Below are 20,228 nucleotides of genomic sequence, written 5' to 3' on the forward strand. Positions count from 1 at the left end.
AGGAGGTTTTAATTAGTTAAGGATTTTCTGCTTGCCATGTACTATTTCTGGGAGCTTAGCTGAGAATGTATTTTGGTAATGGCTGTAAAACAGAAGAGTTATGCAGCTCTTCATGAATTACAGTCTAGGCTGTCATTGTATCTGAAAGATTAGCACTTGTTAGTTTCAGTAAACTTGCCCAAGGTTCCACAGTTGGTAGCACTATGATCGAAACCAAGGCCTGGCTCTGTGCATTTATGTCACCGGGTCTAGTAGTAAAGAGAAGCATCAGTGTTCTATTAATATAATATTATGACATTCAATTCTTTCCTCTTGTAACTATCTCCTCTTGTACATTTTTGTTGTTTAATCATTATGTGTCAATCAGGGGCATGTCTGTTTTATTCACCACTGTTCACACACTGTCAAGTGAATATTATTTGGCCATAGCAGGTTTACAATAAAATTATTAAATTTATGAGTAATCAAAAAATACTTGTATCATGGAGAAAAAATGAAGTGGCAGCAGTTAAATAAACCATTCACATGAAAATAAACCTAAGCAAGACCTGTGATGTTGCTTTTAACATGTTTGAACTTTTTTTTGAGCTGTAATTATTCATGTGTTGTGTCAACTTAATATTAAATTTTACTGCTAATAAACATTAAGATAACATAATTTAAAATAATTATGTATTAAGTTTTTTACCTTTTTACTCATTATTCCTTTTGTTTATACTATTATTTGCTAGACTTTACTAGATTTCTCTCATTATAAAAATTATTTTTAATTTTTAACGATAAATGCTTATTTGCATTGTTTTTATTAATCAGTTTTATTTAACATTTTCCCCCAAAGCATAAAACAGCTTTAACATTGCTCCAAGTGTATATCATTTAAAATAATATTATCTCTACAAGTTGTATCATTTACATTGCATTAATTATATCTGATTACATTAGCTATGTTTTAAAGCTACATTGTAACAGTCATGAGAGCTATATTTGATTATAGTAAAACATACATAACATAAAATTTCCCATCTTAACCAGTTGTTAAGTGTACAGTTAAGTAGTGTTAAGTAGATTAGAAATGGTCAAGCAATTTCCAGAACTCTTCATCTTGCAAAGCTGAAACACTATTTCCATCACACAAAAACGCTCTAATTTTTTCCTCCTTCCCCTGATGCCATTTGGCAACCTCTATTCTTTCTGTCTGTATGAATTAGAGAACTGTAGGTACCCCTTATTAAGGTGGAATATTATTCCATTGTATGTGTATACCACATTTTATTTATCCATTCATCTATCAATGAACCTGTGGATTGCTTCCACTTTTTGGCTATTGGGAAAATGCTGCTATGAACATATGTGTGCAAATATTTCTACAAGACTGTGCTTTCAATTCTTTGGGTTATTTACCCAGAAGTGGTATTGCTAGATCATATGGTAATTCTATTTTTAATTTTTTAGGGACCATGGGATACCTTCTACTAAAAATTATTATCTAGAAATTTCTAAATGTCGAGAGATTTTTATAAATAAGTAGATACTGCAATAGATATTTGTACAACAGTATTTTGATTTGGAAATTTGGTTATCAAATGAAGGCAAGCATGTGAGTGGGTCCCAAGCCTGGGCCTGACCCCTACCTCCAGGGCTGGCTTTCCTTCAGTGTCAGAGCTCACCTACTTGCACTGACCACTAAACTCTGTACAGGTTGGCAGGTTTAGAATGAGAAGTTGACCACTTTTGGTTAACTTCCTTCCTTCCTTCCTTCCTTCCTTCCTTCCTTTCTTCCTTCCTCTCCTTTCTTTTCTTTGTTTCTTTCTCTTTCATTGTTTCTTTGTATAAATCATTGCTTTTGGTGTTCTTTTACTGATGAAGCTTAAAGTTACTGGCATAACATCAATAGACTTGATTCACATTTTAGTTTCAGCCATATTTATTTTTATCCATTCCATATATTAATTGATGAAGTAATTTGATATAGCTCAAGAAACTGTTGCACAAATGACACAAATCAAGTAACTCAAATATTCATTTGTGCTCATTGTTATTACTCATGTGTTGATGTAGCTGATGAAGTATAGGTATAGTTAGTACAAATGGAGCAAATTCACTGTGCAAGCCTTGCATTTAGGATTAAACTGGAAAAATAAGTAACTGAAGACCATTCACGTAATTGATGAGACATCTAGAATTGTTGTTGTAAAGATATAATGTATTTCCAAATATCATAAATTCATGTAGATGAGGCACATATTATTTTCTCGGCAACTCAACATCTGTGGCATTCACTGTGTGAGAATGTTGTTATCCCAGATACCAGGTACATAATTAACATGTAAATAATATGTAATGCATAAATGTGTACTAGTGAAATTAACCCTATAATTAGTTATTTTTACCTGTGAAATATTTACTCTTTATGTATCATATAAAATATTTAAAATTCCAATTTTTACTAAGTAACCAGTGAGTTCACTGTAAATTAAAATGTAAAGTGAATGTTTGTATATCTATTAAAGGAATAGAGTGAGTTTTATAGACCAGGCAATATAAATTATCCTATTTCTTTTTTTAATCATTGAAGAAATCTGAAATTTTGAGTTTCATTTTCAGTGGGAACTATGCTGTCTTCCTTGTTAGTACCACAATTTTTAATAATAATATTCTTTAAATAGTAATTGAAACCCTTTGTAATTAACCTTTTAAATTTTTGCACTGTAGCCTGGTTTCTAATATGAAGCAATGTAATATTATCATTATTATTATTATTATTTTTTTGAGATGGAGTCTCGGTCTGTTGCTCAGGCTGGAGTACCGTGGCGCGATCTCAGCTCACTGCAACCTCCACTTCCTGGGTTCAAGCAATTCTCTGCCTCAGCCTCCTAAGTAGCTCCTAAGGATTACAGGTGCCTGCCACCATGCCCAGCTAATTGTTTTGTATTTTTAGTAGAGACAGGGTTTCACCATCTTGGCCAGACTGGTCTTGAACTCCTGACCATGTGATCCACCTGCCAAGACCTCCCAAAGTCCCGGGATTACAAGGGTGACCCACTGCGCCTGGCTGTAATATTATTTTTATTAATGGACCTTCTAGTACAAGATGTTGCTTCCTTCATTGTGTATTCTCAATTCTTGTGGTTTTCTATCTCATTCTTTCTCCCCCCTCTTCCAATATGATTTGTGAATCAGGTGCAGTTCATTCTGTGTGGCTTTAAGCAGGGGAGGATAGTTTGGTTTGCCAAGACTTTGGTTATTTTGTCTACAGCTTTTGTCGTTTATTCTGTTGTCAAACTCTACAACTTGAAATCGGATATATTATTTTCTCTGTTGTCCCCTTGACCAAGAACAGCCTTTGGCCATCTGGAAGTGTTCTCATATTTACAGAGAACCCTGATTTTGAAGGGATTCCATTAAAGACTGAGATAGGAGGTTTTATATATATATGTATAATATATATGTGTGTGTATATTATATATGTATACATATTGTATATGTGTGTGTATATAAAAATGTATATATGTGTATATATATACACACATATATATACACACACACACACATATTTGGCCAAATTGGGCTTGTCACCCCTGGTGACCAATTGAGTTACAGTTTTAAAAAGTGCTTTTAAAATTAGATGTTCTTTATATAAATATTTTCTATTTATTCCCATAATTGCACACACACTAAAATAATTTATTTTTAGAAAAAATATGGATTTATGAAAAGTACCCAATGAGCACCTAACTTAAAATTACAGCCTTCTCTCCCCAGCCCAACTTCTCATACTTCTCTCATCCAGATACTAACCAGGACTGTTCTTAATTAATTCCTGAGATCAGATCATATCAGGAAACTTCAGAGTGGTAAGGCCATAGACATCTTCTCACACTTCTTATCTTGCTACGCTTTCTATTTTTCCATTGAATTGATGACTTTCTAACATTTTATGATTTAATTATTTACTTTGTTTATTGTTCCTTTTCTGGCTACTCATCAGTAGAATGCAAGCACCAGGAGGACAAGGTTATTTGATATTTTTCTGAATGATGCATACCAAGCAGGGAGAGTGCCTAGTGGAGACTAGGCACTATTTTGTGACTAGGAAGCAGCAAATGTAGTATCTAGTTCTAACTAAATCTGTGCTTCAAAGTGTTTTTGTTTGTTTGTTTGTCTTTATACTATCTAATTTGAAGACTATTATTGTTAGTGTATTGATAAGGCAGAAAACAGATTTTTCCACCAACTACACCAGCAGTTTCATAGTTTCATGCGTTCAAGTTGCAGTTTCGTGGACATTCCTCGATATTTCATGACATTCTGTGTATTCCTTAACACTAGTAACAGATTTCCATAAACTAGTGAATTGTATGTTGAGTGATAATTGACAACGTTTGATACTTTTCATGGTGTTTTCATTGTAGATGTCTTTGCTTTCTAGTTTTAAATATCTAATAAGCAGGTGAATCTATGAAGACTTAACTCTAGTGGTCAATTTCTATAAATGGTGAAAAGCAAGAATTTTACATAAAAATTGTCTTAGAATTTTTTAAACAATTTATAAATTTTGATTTTTTTGTTGGTTTGCTTTTAGAAGCTCAAGGCTGAAACATGGGTCCATGAACATGTAGTTCCCTCATAAAGTGTCATAGGCCAATAGTCTGACCTAATATTTGCATTCAGTTTTTAAAGAAAGAGATTGAGTTTCCCCTGATTATCTGGGCTGAGAGGAGTGTGTTGAGATAAAATGCCTCATCCAAACAAGTCCATATTTCCTTGGGAAAGAGAAAACCACTGTTGATTCTACTATGTAGTAGTCTTTCTCTACACAACCAGGTTAATTATGGAGAGAGAATTCAATAGACTAAGGAAGAACAGTAATCCCATATTATCAGATTTGCCTTTCAAAAAGAGATTTATAATCAAAAATAGTGCTACATTTGTGCAGAGAATTTGAATCCAGATTTTCTAGGAACAAAATAGTGATTTTATTGAAAGACTGTGGAGCAATTTTTATAACTATGATCCAGAAGAAATTATATATTACTTGTAGCAGCATATTCGACCCTGATTTTTAGTGATAATTTTTAATTTTGGATTTTTTTCAGCCTCTATTAAACGAAGAATTTCTATTTGTAGTTTAATTTTCTTTTAAAAGGCAATTAATTTCTGTTGATCCTGACTCATGTGAATGTACTGTTTCAGAGTTATTTTTTATCCTTCCCTGTCTACTAGAATAGCATTCTTTGTTCGTGGCTATTACAGTGTACACTCATGAGAAACATTCAAGTATACTCATTTGATACAAATAATTTTTATATTAACAAATCAAAAGTATGGCACTGAGAAGACCTCTAACCTCCTACAGAAAATATTTTGTCTATAAACATATATGTTCACATATTGTTTTCTGTTGCAGATTGAAAGGCATGACCACTGTGCTTATGACTACCTGGAAGTTAGAGATGGAACCAGTGAAAATAGCCCTTTGATAGGGCGTTTCTGTGGTTATGACAAACCTGAAGATATAAGATCTACCTCCAATACTTTGTGGATGAAGTTTGTTTCTGATGGAACTGTGAACAAAGCAGGGTTTGCTGCTAACTTTTTTAAAGGTAATTTGAAATAATTTTCAAATGTAAGATTTTCTTTATCAAGGATAGTTGTAACATTTAGCTTTGAGTTAGGGGAGAACTAGAGAAAGTTGTATTGAAAGTTGAATATGAATAAGGGTATTTTGGAGAGTTTTGATAGAAAAGGTTATTAACAAAATACTAGAGTTTAGAACTTTGTAGCACAGGGTAGGAATTCCATTAGGATATTCTGCCATCTGTTTTTTTATGAAATAGTCAAAACAGCAAGTTCCAGAAAAGAATATACAGACAGAAAGAAGATATTTGTAATGCAAATAACCAACCAAGAATTCATGAACAGAAGAAGGTTACTGACATGAATATTATCTATTTGTTTCCAGGTGCCAGCATTACTCCCTTTCAGACTAGTCTTCCCCCACATTGGAAATAATTTATGGCCCCCTTAGTAGAATATTCTGATATCTAAAATGTCTTTTTGACAAACGGTTATCTCTGATCAGCTTTGATTTTGAATTCCATAACTACATTTCAGTTTATTCTTATGTTCCATATTTTGTATGTATTGTGAGGTGAAAAGGAAGCAAATATTTTGGTGAAAATATTAATATCACATATGGATTTAGGAAATTCATTGACACTTATGTTGTGTGTCATTATAGAATAAAATGTTTCTATGGGAAGAGAAAACAAAATTTTCCTCCATATTGATTTTTATAGGATAAATGATATGGGATAGGATAAAGGATTCAACTGTGTATTGCAAAACTTAGAGTGACAGATATGCAAATATTGCCATAATTTGAAGAACAGTGTAGTGGATTTTTCCCTGGGAGCTATTTTATTCGTTATAGGAATTGCAAGGTAGAAAACTTGGCACTTTTACTACAGGCATTAAAAGAATTCATTAAAATCTCCATTTACGTGTTTGAAATTTTCTGTATGTGATATATTTCATAGAAGAAGCATACTATTAAGCTTCTTTCATGTGATATTCATATATTTATTTATCAAAATGCTTAGTGTGTTGCTGATGCATAATTTCTTCAGAGAATGTTTACTATTAGTCTCACATTAGATTATTCCTGAAGAGTGAGATTATGGAGTATCCTGTCATATACATTTTTAAAAATAGTATATATTATATATATGTAAATTTATGTATATTTTTGTGTTTCAATATACAATTATACAGTATATATATTTATTAAAATATGGGATTATCATATTTTCTGGAGCAAAATGTCTATATAAGAAACACAATGTTTAAATTTAAGGAGATCCAGTCAATTTCTGAATTTCATACTTTTTAATTTATGTTCACCACAATCTATTTCTTAATAATGATATTTCTTTAAAAGACTTTTTGCGGATATTTCTATCAAGTTATAATGTAAAATCAGCATTGCTGAAGCTATGCTTTTTAGTAAGTTTTTAAATTTCATTCTGAAAAAAGCTATGCTTTTTAGTAAGTTTTTAAATTTCATTCTGAAAAAAGCCTAGGCTTCGTTATCCTCGTTTGACTTCAAATTCAGAAAAACACACACTGAGTCTGAGATAAAGTGATCTTCAGTTGGCCCAGCTATAGGTTTCCAGGCCTTCTCTGGGTTCTTTGACAATGCTTAGGTAGCAGCAACATGAAATTTATACATTACCCTTCAGGGGCTGATACGTTGTTCCTGTTCCTTTGTTGATGGAAGCAATGGAAGCAAAGAATTGTTTCCATTTTATTTGGAACCATTAATCATGGTAGTTTTTTAGAAAGATTTGCACCTTCATATATATATATATATATATGTGAACAGCATGAAAAAGACCCCCCCAACCATGATTCAGTTACCTCTCACCAGGTCCCTCCCATGACACATGAGAATTATGGGAGCTATTATTCAAGATGAGATTTGGGTGGGGACACAGCCAAACCATTTCACATACATACATATATATATATATATGTATAGTTGTTCTGTAACTATGGCCATTTTCATAGAGGAAGACGAGTGTGCCAAACCTGACCGTGGAGGCTGTGAGCAGCGATGTCTGAACACCCTGGGCAGTTACCAGTGTGCCTGTGAGCCTGGCTATGAGCTGGGCCCAGACAGGAGGAGCTGTGAAGGTATGACTGCACTCCTTCCTGGACCCCCACGCCCCACAATTCTTTATTTCTTATATTCTCATTCTCTATCTGTTTTCCACTTTCCTTCCCTTTATCCTATAGTGACCTCTTTCCTCAATTAGTAAGACTCAATTCATAGTCACAGCTGATGTGAAACCTCACCTGGATTCTTGTTATAGAATCCATCCTTTCCTCCTTTGATTACCAGACCACCTCGTTTTCATATGTAAAACACACTGTATTAGTCCATTCTCATGCTGCTAATACAGATACATTAGCATATTTATTATACTAATGAAAACATACCCAAGACTGGGTGATTTATAACGGAAAGAGATTTAATGTACTCACAGTTCCACATGGCTGGGGAGGCCTCACAGTCATGGGAGAAGACGAAAGAAGAGCAAAGACATGTCGTATGTGGCAGCAGGCCAGAGAGCATGTGCAGGGGACTCCTTTTTATAAAACCATCAGATCTTGTAAGATTTTCTCACTATTGTGAGAACAGCATGGAAAAGACTCCCCCCACCCATGATTCAGTTACCTCCCGCCAGATCCCTCCCATGACATGTGGGAATTATGAGAGCTATCATTCAAGATGAGATTTGGGTGGGGAAACAGCCAAACCATTTCACATATATACACATATATAAATAAATTTATCTATATCTGTTTCTATCTAGATTCATCTATACATAAATCTACATCTAGACCTAGTTTTATATCCATCCTTCCTTTCATCCATCCATCCATCCGTTCACCAGGCCACTGTGTTTGTATATATTAATATATCTGTAACTATCTCTGTCTAGATCTAGATTTTTATCTATCCATCCTACCATCATTCATTCATTCATCTGTCATACCAGGCCACCATGTATATGTATGTTAATATATCTAGATATATTTCTGTCTCTATCTAGATCTAGAATTTCATTCACTTATCTATCCATCTATTCATCCTCCCATTTCTTCATCCATCCATCTATCCATTATTTGTTTTTATATTTTCTTAATATAGTCTATAGGTATGTCTCCCTTATTGAAATGAGAAGTCTTGAGTCAGAATCATCTTTACATCTCCAACATCTAGCACAGTCAGGCATACAGCAGGATATAAATATGTGTTTTATCAATAAATGATTGATTTTTTTAAAAGACATATTTGTCATGGTTATCTGCATTTTCTATTTACATTCTAAGATGAGGTTTCTTGTACAATGTTTTGTTATCATTACCTATGATCCCTTCCTTCAGATTTTAAAGCTAACTCTTTTTTAGTTTCCCTACCTCCATCCTATTACAGGCCCCATACCACTATTACAGGCAGGATGAATTGGAAGATCTTTCTTCCTCCAGTCTATTCCTCCTTTATTTCTCTTTAAAAATTTTGGCGAAGTACATCTTCATAGAATGTGTAGCAGTTTAACATTATTTATATTTATGTATTTATTGGTTTACTGTTTGTGTCTCCCTCCAAAATGTTAGTCCTCTGAAAATGAGCACCTGTTTTCTACTGTACCTGCAATAGAGGATATAATAAGTGGCAAAGCGGAAAGCATTATTTGCTTAACGCACACCCCCCTGCTGACCTATTCAGCAAAAATCAGACACTTCCTGTTTCTTTTTAAAAGTTTGAACTTTCCTATTTGACTTCCAGAAGTCTCTATCCCACCTATTAAACTACTAATTTTCCCCCTTTACCAGAATAAAAAAGACCTAGTAATGAAGCAGTATATTTTTAAAAGAGGACATTGTATATGAGACAATCAAAAAATAACAAAACTACTGTTTCTGTGGAGCAACTAGAAATACTTACTTTATCATAATTTACCAAGAAAGTGGTAAAAGTAAATGTACAGGTAGTGTTTGTATATACTCATAAATATAGCATATATGTATATGTGTATACACACACACACACACACACACACACGCACAAAGACAAAAAAGGGACCAGTTATTTTAGGTAACTCTTGACTCCTTGGGAATTAATTATGAACAGTGTACAGCCTATGTTCTTTTCACTCAGCTTGCTTTTGGATACCATGATTTTGCTAATTTCACTGTCCATAAGGAAGAGAGGAAATTTAAATAGAACCTTTTAAAAGTAGATCATCATAGATCTATTTAAAAAGAAAATCAGCATTTAAATGGGACTTTTTGGAATAACAAGTATGTTCTAGTTACCTTAATTTATCTTGTCTGGTAGCTCAGGTAATATTGAATTACTTGTCTTGGAAAAAAAGTTTGAGGAAATGAACAATTGATTCGGTTTTATTACATCAGCCTATATCATGCTTTACATGTATATTTTCCTTAAATCTCCTAACACCCTTCTCAATTCTGACAAAAAAATATTATTTTTTCCTTAATTCTACAGTGGCCAAGGCACTACAAGATATTCTTAGACCAACTCTAAAGATAAGAAAATTGAGATCCAGGTTTTTTTTCACCTTTTTACATTGCTCCCCCTACTTTAAAGCTACTAAAATTTAGTACGGCCATAATATTCTCGGCTCTTAAGCTACAAAATAACACTTTAAAAATGAGGTTTAATGACTATAGTACTGGTATAAAGACCAAGGAACAGAGACTGCCATTTCTGGATTTTAAAATCCAGAAGATGGTTGAAATTTAGTGCTGAGGTGTTTTGGTATTAATTAATGGACAGGTGCTAAGAAGTGGGTGACTTTATGGGGAGAATATACCTTTTTCTTTTCTTTTCTTCTAGCCGCGTGTGGTGGACTTCTTACCAAACTTAATGGCACCATAACCACCCCCGGCTGGCCCAAGGAGTATCCTCCTAATAAGAACTGTGTGTGGCAAGTGGTTGCACCAACCCAGTACAGAATTTCTGTGAAGTTTGAGTTTTTTGAATTAGAAGGCAATGAAGTAAGTGAACAATAACTGTAATTTTTAAAAATCATGTTTTGTAACTCCCTGAAGGCAAACTGTCAAATTAAAAAAAAAAAAAAAGAAAGAAACAGAAGAAGAAAAAGAAAGATGTAGTAAAATAGTATAGACATTGTATTCTTTCTTTGTCCTACTGCTCATTTCTGCAACTGCTTATGAATCTTGTTGGCATTGGATGATAATTTAGACTCTTTCTGGAAGAGGGAGTTTTTATTTAGTGTATTTAATATTTACCATTTTCTTGATTTATTAAATAACTATGGAGTGTTTAGGATCACCTTCATGTCACATAAACACTTCTAGAAAAAAAAACCAAAACCCTCTGGCTGAGTCATAACAAAAATATCATTTGGAAGAACATGGCATATTTTACTTATGGAAATGGGTATATATACCCATTGTCATTATATACATAGCTTTTCATTATGAATGTGCTCATAGTTCACAAAGAAAGAAAGATTAATTTTTTAACCTCAGTAAATATGTCTTTATCTAAAGCTATCATTTTTTTAATACAGAATTTAGCTTACTCTACTAAAGGTACAGTTTCTGTCAGGTGATTACATTTAAACAAGTGAAATCATTTATTTGAAAATTCCTTTGTGCTAGTGCACACATACACATCAAATTCAAATGGAATGTCAAGCCTGAAATGGGAACTTTTAGAAAAATGTCCTTTGTATGACTGGTCAACACTGGTTTAATTACAGAGGAAAGGTTATAAACGTTTGTTTTGTTTAATCTTCTGTACGCTCTCTTCTTTTTCTAATTTTCTTTGCATCCTTTCTCCGAACAATGTTTTTGATGTTTATTAAATGAACATGATTTTTATCCATCCATAAAATAAAATTAACCCACAAAAATTATTTTGTCTTTGATGTATGTCAGTTGGACACTTTTGTCTCTGATGTATTTCAGAGAACAGAAATGTAATGTATCTGTGCCACTGAAGCAATAATTGTTGGTAGTGTTTGTGGGTTTTATACCATAGTTTTGCTTTTGTGTGTCTATCTTTCCTTCCTTCCTTTATTTATTTATTTTTTTTTTTTGAGACGGAGTCCCACTCTGTTGCCCAGGATGGAGAGCAGTGGTGCTATCTTGGCTCACTGCAACCTCTGCCTCCCCAGCTCAAACAATTCTTCCTGCCTCAGCCTCCTGAATAGCTGGGATTACAGGCATGCACCGCCACACCCAGCTAATTTTTGTATTTAGTAGAGATTGCGTTTCACCATGTTGGCAAGGCCAGTCTTGAACTCCTGACCTCAAGTGGTCTGCCTGCCTCAGCCTTCCAAATGCTGGGATTACAGGCATCAGTCATAGCGCCTGACCTCTTTCCTTTTAATTATTTTTTTTCCTCTTAATTCTACTTGTAGTAACCAAGGAAGTTTTAGCTTTTTACCAGTGGCTTTTGGGTAACAAAGAGGTAGCTGACTTCTATGTTCCCTTAAAGAGAATTAAAGTTTGAAATGTGATGAACTTTCACTGTGCGGAAGCCTTTTAGTTTCATCAGATCTCATTTGTCAATCTTGGCTTTTGTTGCCATTGCTTTTAGTGTTTTAGTCATGAAGTCCTTGCTCATGCCTATGTCCTGAATGGTATTGCCTAGGTTTTCTTCTAGGGTTTTTATGATTTTAGGTCCAACATTTAAGTCTTTAATCCATCTTGAATTAATTTTTGTGTAAGGTGTAAGGGAGGGATCCAGCTTCAGCTTTCTACATATGGCTAGTCAGTTTTCTCAGCACCATTTGTTAAATAGATAATCCTTTCCCCATTTCTTGTTTTTGTCAGATTTGTCAAAGATCAGATGGTTGAAAATGTGTGGTATTATTTCTGAGGGCTCTGTTCTGTTCTATTGGTCTTTTCTCTGTTTTGGTACCAGTACCATGCTGCTTTGGTTACTGTAGCCTTGTAGTATGTAGTATAGTTTGAAGTTGGGTAGCATGATGCCTACAGCTTTGTTCTTTTGGCTTAGGATTGTCTTGGCAATGTGGGCTCTTTTTTGGTTCCATATAAACTTTAAAGTAGTTTTTTCCAATTCTGTGAAGAAAGTCATTGGTAGCTTGACGGGGATGGTGTTGAATCTATAAATTACCTTGGGCAGTATGGCCATTTTCATTATATCGATTCTTCCTATCCATGAGCATGGAATGTTCTTCCATTTGTCTGTGTCCTCTTTTGTTTTGTTGAGCAGTGGCTTATAGTTCTTCTTGAAAAGGACCTTCACATCCCTTGTAAGTTGGATTCCTAGGTATTTTATTCTCTTTGATGCTATTGTGAATGGGAGTTCCTTCATGATTTGGCTCTCTGTTTGTCTGGTGCTGGTGTATAAGAATACTTGTGATTTTTGCACATTGATTTTGTTCCTGAGACTTTGCTGAAGTTGCTTATCAGCTTAAGGAGATTTGGGGTTGAGATGAAGGGGTTTTCTAAATATACAATCATGTCATCTGCAACAGGGACAATTTGACTTCCTCTTTTCCTCATTGAATACCCTTTATTTCTTTCTCCTGCCTGATTGCCCTGGTCAGAACTTCCAACACTATGTTGAATAGAAGTGGTGAGAAAGGGCATCCCTGTCTTGTGCCAGTTTTCAAAGGGAATGCTTCCAGTTTTTGCCCATTCAGTATGATATTGGCTGTGGGTTTCTCATAAATAGCTCTTATTATTTTGAGATACATCCCATCAATACCTCGTATATTCAGAGTTTTTAGCATGAAGGGCTGTTGAATTTTGTCAAAGGCCTTTTCTGCATCTATAGAGATAATCATGTGGTTTTGTCATATGATGGATTACATTTATTGATTTGCTACCATCAGAGTGAACAGGCAACCTACAGAATGGGAGAAAATTTTTACAATCTACCCATCTGACAAAGGGCTAATATCCAGAATCTACAAAGAACTTAAAAATATTTACAAGAAAAAATCAAAGAACCCCATCAAAAAGTGGGTGAAGGATATGAACAGACACTTCTCAAAAGAAGACATTTATGCAGCCAACAGACACGTGAAAAAATGCTCATCATCACTGGCCATCAGAGAAATGGAAATCAAAACCACAATGAGATACCATCTCACTCCAGTTAGAATGGCGATCATTAAAAACTCAGGAAACAACAGGTGCTGGGGAGGATGTGGAGAAATAGGAATGCTTTTACACTGTTGATGGGGCTGTAAACTAGTTCAACCATTATGGAATACAGTGTGGTGATTCCTGAAGGGTCTAGAACTAGAAATACCATTTGACCCAGGTATCCCATTACTGGGTATATAGCTAAAGGATTATAAATCATGCTGCTATAAAGATACATGCACACATATGTTTATTGTGGCACTATTCACAATAGCAAAGACTTGGAAATAACCCAAATGTCCATCAATGACAGGCTGGATTAAGAAAATGTGGCACATATACACCATGGAATACTATGCAGTCATAAAAAAGGATGAGTTAATGTCCTTTGTAGGGACATGGATGCAGCTGGAAACCATCATTCTCAGCAAGCTATTGCAAGAACAGAAAACCAAACACCGCATGTTCTCACTCATAGATGGGAACTGAACAATGAGAACACTTGGAAACAGGGTGGAGAACATCACACACAGGGGCCTGTTGTGGAGTGGGGGTAAAGGGGCGGGATAGCATTAGGAGATATACCTAATGTAAATGATGAGTTAATGGGTGCAGCACACCAACATGGCACATGTATACATACGTAACAAACCTGCAAGTTGTGCACATGTACCCTAGAACTTAAAGTACAATTTTAAAAAGTAAAAAAAAAAAAAAAAAAGGGAAAGGGATGAACTTACATATTTCAAGGAATTGTATAATCTTGGAACTCAATGGGCCATTTGAGCTTCTTTTTAACATTATATGTAAGTTCTTTTAATGAGAAAGACTGCAATTTATCATTTTAACATACTTTATCCACATGAAATATCATTTTCTTTTAATAAGTAAAGAAAATAATTTTTAAAAATTTTTTTTATTATACTTTAAGTTCTAGGGTACATGTGCATAACGTGCAGGTTTGTTACATATGTATACTTGTGCCATGTTGGTGTGCTGCACCCATCAACTCGTCAGCACCCATCAATTCATCATTTAAATCAGGTATAACTCCCAATGCAATCCCTCCCCCCTCCCCTCTCTCCGTGATAGGCCCCGGTGTGTGATGTTCCCCTTCCCGAGTCCAAGTGATCTCATTGTTCAGTTCCCACCTATGAGTGAGAACATGCGGTGTTTGGTTTTCTGTTCTTGTGATAGTTTGCTAAGAATGATGGTTTCCAGCTGCATCCATGTCCCTACAAAGGACACAAACTCATCCTTTTTTATGGCTGCATAGTATTCCATGGTGTATATGTGCCACATTTTCTTAATCCAGTCTGTCACAGATGGACATTTGGGTTGATTCCAAGTTTTTGCTATTGTGAATAGTGCCGCAATAAACATACATGTGCATGTGTCTTTATAGCAGCATGATTTATAATCCTTTGGGTATATACCCAGTAGTGGGATGGCTGGGTCATATGGTACATCTAGATCCTGGAGGTATTGCCATACTGTTTTCTGTAATGGTTGAACTAGTTTACAATCCCACCAACAGTGTAAAAGTGTTCCTATTTCTCCACATCCTCTCCAACACCTGTTGTTTCCTGACTTTTTAATGATTGCCATTCTAATTGGTGTGAGATGGTATCTCATTGTGGTTTTGATTTGCATTTCTCTGATGGCGAGTGATGATAAGCATTTTTTCATGTGTCTGTTGGCTGTATGAATGTCTTCTTTTGAGAAATGTCTGTTCATATCCTTTGCCCACTTTTTGATGGGGTTGTTTGTTTTTTTCTTGTATATTTGTTTGAGTTCTTTGTAGATTCTGGATATTAGCCCTTTGTCAGATGAGTAGATTGCAAAAATTTTCTCCCATTCTGTAGGGTGCCTGTTCACTCTGATGGTAGTTTCTTTTGCTGTGCAGAAGCTCTGTAGTTTAATTAGATCCCATTTGTCAATTTTGGCTTTTGCTGCCGTTGCTTTTGGTGTTTTAGACATGAAGTCCTTGCCCATGCCTATGTCCTGAATGGTACTACCTAGGTTTACTTCTAGGGTTTTTATGGTATTAGGTCTAACATTTAAGTCTCTAATCCATCTTGAATTAATCTTCGTATAAGGAGTAAGGAAAGGATCCAGTTTCAGCTTTCTACTTATGGCTAGCCAATTTTCCCAGCACCATTTATTAAATAGGGAATCCTTTCCCCATTTCTTGTTTCTCTCAGGTTTGTCAAAGATCAGATGGCTGTAGTTGTGTGGTATTATTTCTGAGGACTCTGTTCTGTTCCATTGGTCTATATCTCTGTTTTGGTACCAGTACCATGCTGTTTTGGTTACTGTAGCCTTGTAGTATAGTTTGAAGTCAGGTAGCGTGACGCCTCCAGCTTTGTCCTTTTGACTTAGGATTGTCTTGGCAATGCGGGCTCTTTTTGGTTCCATATAAACTTTAAAGCAGTTTTTTCCAATTCTGTGAAGAAAGTCATTGGTAGCTTGATGGGGATGGCATTGAATCTATAAATAACCTTGGGCAGTATGGCCATTTTCACGATATTGATTCTTCCTATCCATGAGCATGCTATGTTCTTCCATTTGTTTGTGTCCTCTTTGATTTCACTGAGCAGTGGTTTGTAGTTCTCCTTGAAGAGGTCCTTTACATCCCTTGTAAGTTGGATTCCTAGGTATTTTATTCTCTTTGAAGCAATTGTGAATGGAAGTTCATTCATGATTTTGCTTTCTGTTTGTCTGTTACTGGTGTATAAGAATGCTTGTGATTTTTGAACATTAATTTTGTATCCGGAGACTTTGCTGAAGTTGCTTATCCGCTTAAGGAGATTTGGAGCTGAGACAATGGGGTTTTCTAAATATACAATCATGTCATCTGCAAACAGGGACAATTTGACTTCTTCTTTTCCTAACTGAATACCCTTAATTTCTTTCTGTTGCCTGATTGCCCTAGCCAGAACTTCCAACACTATGTTGAATAGGAGTGGTGAGAGAGGGCATCCCTGTCTTGTGCCAGTTTTCAAAGGGAATTTTTCCAGTTTTTGCCCATTCACTATGATATTAGCTGTGGGTTTGTCATAAATAGCTCTTATTATTTTGAGGTACGTTCCATCAATACCGAATTTATTGAGCATTTTTAGCATGAAGGGCTGTTGAATTTTGTCAAAAGCCTTTTCTGCATCTATTGAGATAATCATGTGGTTCTTGGCTTTGGTTCTGTTTATATGCTGGATTACATTTATTGATTTGCGAATGTTGAACCAGCCTTGCATCCCAGGAATGAAGCCCACTTGATCATGGTGGATAAGCTTTTTGATGTGCTGCTGAATCCGGTTTGCCAGTATTTTATTGAAGATTTTTGCATCGATGTTCATCAGGGATATTGGTCTAAAATTCTCTTTTTTTGTTGTGTCTCTGCCAGGCTTTGGTATCAGGATGATGTTGGCCTCATAAAATGAGTTAGGGAGGATTCCCTCTTTTTCAATTGATTGGAATAGTTTCAGAAGGAATGGTACCAGCTCCTCCTTGTACCTCTTGTAGAATTCAGCTGTGAATCCATCTGGTCCTGGACTTTTTTGGTGGCTAGGCTATTGATGTTGCCTCAATTTCAGAGCCTGCTATTGGTCTATTCAGGGATTCAACTTCTTCCTGGTTTAGTCTTGGGAGAGTGTAAGTGTCCAGGAAATTATCCATTTCTTCTAGATTTTCTAGTTGATTTGCGTAGAGGTGTTTATAGTATTCTCTGATGGTAGTTTGTATTTCTGCGGGGTCGGTGGTGATATCCCCTTTATCATTTTTTATTGCATCTATTTGATTCCTCTCTCTTTTCTTCTTTATTAGTCTTGCTAGCGGTCTGTCAATTTTGTTGATCTTTTCAAAAAACCAACTCCTGGATTCATTGATTTTTTTGAACGATTTTGTGTGTCTCTATCTCCTCAGTTCTGCTCTGATCTTAGTCATTTCTTGCCTTCTGCTAGCTTTTGAATGTGTTTGCTCTTGCCTCTCTAGTTCTTTTAATTGTGATGTTAGAGTGTCCATTTTAGATCTTTCCTGCAATAAATTTCCCTCTACACACTGCTTTAAAGGTGTCCCAGAGATTCTGGTATGTTGTATCTTTGTTCTCATTGATTTCAAAGAATATCTTTATTTCTGCTTTCATTTCATTATGTACCCAGTAGTCGTTCAGGATCAGGTTGTTCAGTTTCCATGTAGTTGAGCGGTTTTGATTGAGTTTCTTAGTCCTGAGTTCTAGTTTGATTGCACTGTGGTCTGAGAGACAGTTTGTTATAATTTCTGTTCTTTGACATTTGCTGAGGAGTCCTTTACTTCCAATTATGTGGTCAATTTTGGAATAAGTGCAATGTGGTGCTGAGAAGAATGTATATTCTGTTGATTTGGGGTGGAGAGTTCTATAGATGTCTATTAGGTCCGCTTGGTGCAGAGCTGAGTTCAATTCCTGGATATCCTTGTTAACTTTCTGTCTCGTTGATCTGTCTAATGTTGACAGTGGAGTGTTGAAGTCTCCCATTATTATTGTATGGGAGTCTAAGTCTCTTTGTAAGTCTCTAAGGACTTGCTTTATGAATCTGGGTGCTCCTGTATTGGGTGCATATATATTTAGGATAGTTAGCTCTTCCTGTTGAATTGATCCCTTTACCACTATGTAATGGCCTTGTCTCTTTTGATCTTTGATGGTTTAAAGTCTGTTTTATCAGAGACTAGGATTGCAACCCCTGTTTTTTTTTGTTCTCCATTTGCTTGGTAGATCTTCCTCCATCCCTTTATTTTGAGCCTATATATGTCTCTGCATATGAGATGGGTCTCCTGAATACAGCAGACTGATGGGTCTTGACTCTTTATCCAGTTTGCCAGTCTGTGTCTTTTAATTGGAGCATTTAGTCCATTTACATTTAAGGTTAATATTGTTATGTGTGAACTTGATCCTGTCATTATGATATTAACTGGTTATTTTGCTCGTTAGTTGATGCAGTTTCTTCCTAGCCTCGATGGTCTTTACATTTTGGCATGTGTTTGCAATGGCTGGTACCGGTTGTTCCTTTCCATGTTTAGGGCTTCCTTCAGGGTCTCTTGTAAGGCAGGCCTGGTAGTGACAAAATCTCTAAGGATTTGCTTATCTGTAAAGGGTTTTATTTCTCCTTCACTTATGAAACTTAGTTTGGCTGGATATGAAATTCTGGGTTTAAAATTCTTTTCTTTAAGAACGTTGAATATTGGCCCCCACTCTCTTCTGGCTTGTAGAGTTTCTGCCGAGAGGTCTGCTGTTAGTCTGATGGGCTTCCCTTTGTGGGTAACCCGACCTTTCTCTCTGGCTGCCCTTAAGATTTTTTCCTTCATTTCAACTTTGGTGAATCTGTCAATTATGTGTCTTGGAGTTGCTCTTCTGGAGGAGTATCTTTGTGGCGTTCTCTGTATTTCCTGAATTTGAATGTTGGCCTGCCCTGCTAGGTTGGGAAAGTTCTCCTGGATGATATCCTGAAGAGTGTTTTCCAAGTTGGTTCCATTTTCCCCCTCACTTTCAGGCACCCCAATCAGACGTAGATTTGGTCTTTTTACATAATCCCATACTTCTTGCAGGCTTTGTTCATTTCTTTTTCTTCTTTTTTCTTTTGGTTTCTCTTCTCGCTTCATTTCATTCATTTGATCCTCAATCGCTGATACTCTTTCTTCCAGTTGATCGAGTCGGTTACTGAAGCTTATGGAATTGTCACGTATTTCTCGTGTCATGGTTTTCATCTCTGTCATTTCATTTATGACCTTCTCTGCATTAATTAGTCTAGCTGTCAATTCTTCCACTCTTTTTTCAAGATTTTTAGTTTCTTTGCGCTGAGTACGTAATTCCTCCTTTAGCTCTGAGAAGTTTGATGGACTGAAGGCTTCTTCTCTCATCTCGTCAAAGTCATTCTCTGACCAGCTTTGATCCGTTGCTGGCGATGGGCTGCGCTCCTTTGCAGGGGGAGATGCGCTCTTACTTTTTGAATTACCAGCTTTTCTACCTTGCTTTTTCCCCATCTTTGTGGTTTTATCTGTCTCTGGTCTTTGATGATGGTGACATACTGATGGGGTTTTGGTATAGGTGTCCTTCCTGTTTGATAGTTTTCCTTCTGACAGTCAGGACCCTCAGCTGTAGGTCTGTTGGAGATTGCTTGAGGTCCACTCCAGACCCTGTTTGCCTGGGTATCAGCAGCAGAGGTTGCAGAAGATAGAATATTGCTGAACAGCGAGTGTACCTGTCTGATTCTTACTTTGGAAGCTTCCTCTCAGGGGTGTACTCCACCCTGTGAGGTGTGGGGTGTCAGACTGCCCCTAGTGGGGAATGTCTCCCAGTTAGGCTACTCAGGGGTCAGGGACCCACTTGAGCAGGCAGTCTGTCCGTTCTCAGATCTCAACCTCCGTGTTGGGAGATCCACTGCTCTCTTCAAAGCCGTCAGACAGAGTCGTTCGCGTCTGCACAGGCCTCTGCTGCTTCCCCTGTTGTTTTTTAGCTGTGCCCTGTCCCCAGAGGTGGAGTCTACAGAGACAGGCAGGTTTCCTTGAGCTGCTGT

General features: G+C 36.1%; 1 protein-coding gene across 1 annotated transcript in view; it reads left to right on the top strand.

Moving 5' to 3' along the window:
- Positions 1–20,228, top strand: part of TLL1 (tolloid like 1) — a 239,696-nt gene that overhangs the window by 178,462 nt on the left and 41,006 nt on the right. Inside the window, exons 13-15 of the mRNA XM_033215624.1 lie at positions 5,408–5,603; positions 7,570–7,695; positions 10,430–10,590. Coding sequence (XP_033071515.1) covers positions 5,408–5,603; positions 7,570–7,695; positions 10,430–10,590 — 483 coding nt within the window. The remainder of the gene's footprint in view (positions 1–5,407; positions 5,604–7,569; positions 7,696–10,429; positions 10,591–20,228) is intronic.

The sequence above is a fragment of the Trachypithecus francoisi genome, unplaced genomic scaffold (assembly GCF_009764315.1).
Source record: "Trachypithecus francoisi isolate TF-2019V2 unplaced genomic scaffold, Tfra_2.0 Lachesis_group1, whole genome shotgun sequence".
NCBI classification, from domain to species: domain Eukaryota; kingdom Metazoa; phylum Chordata; class Mammalia; order Primates; family Cercopithecidae; genus Trachypithecus; species Trachypithecus francoisi.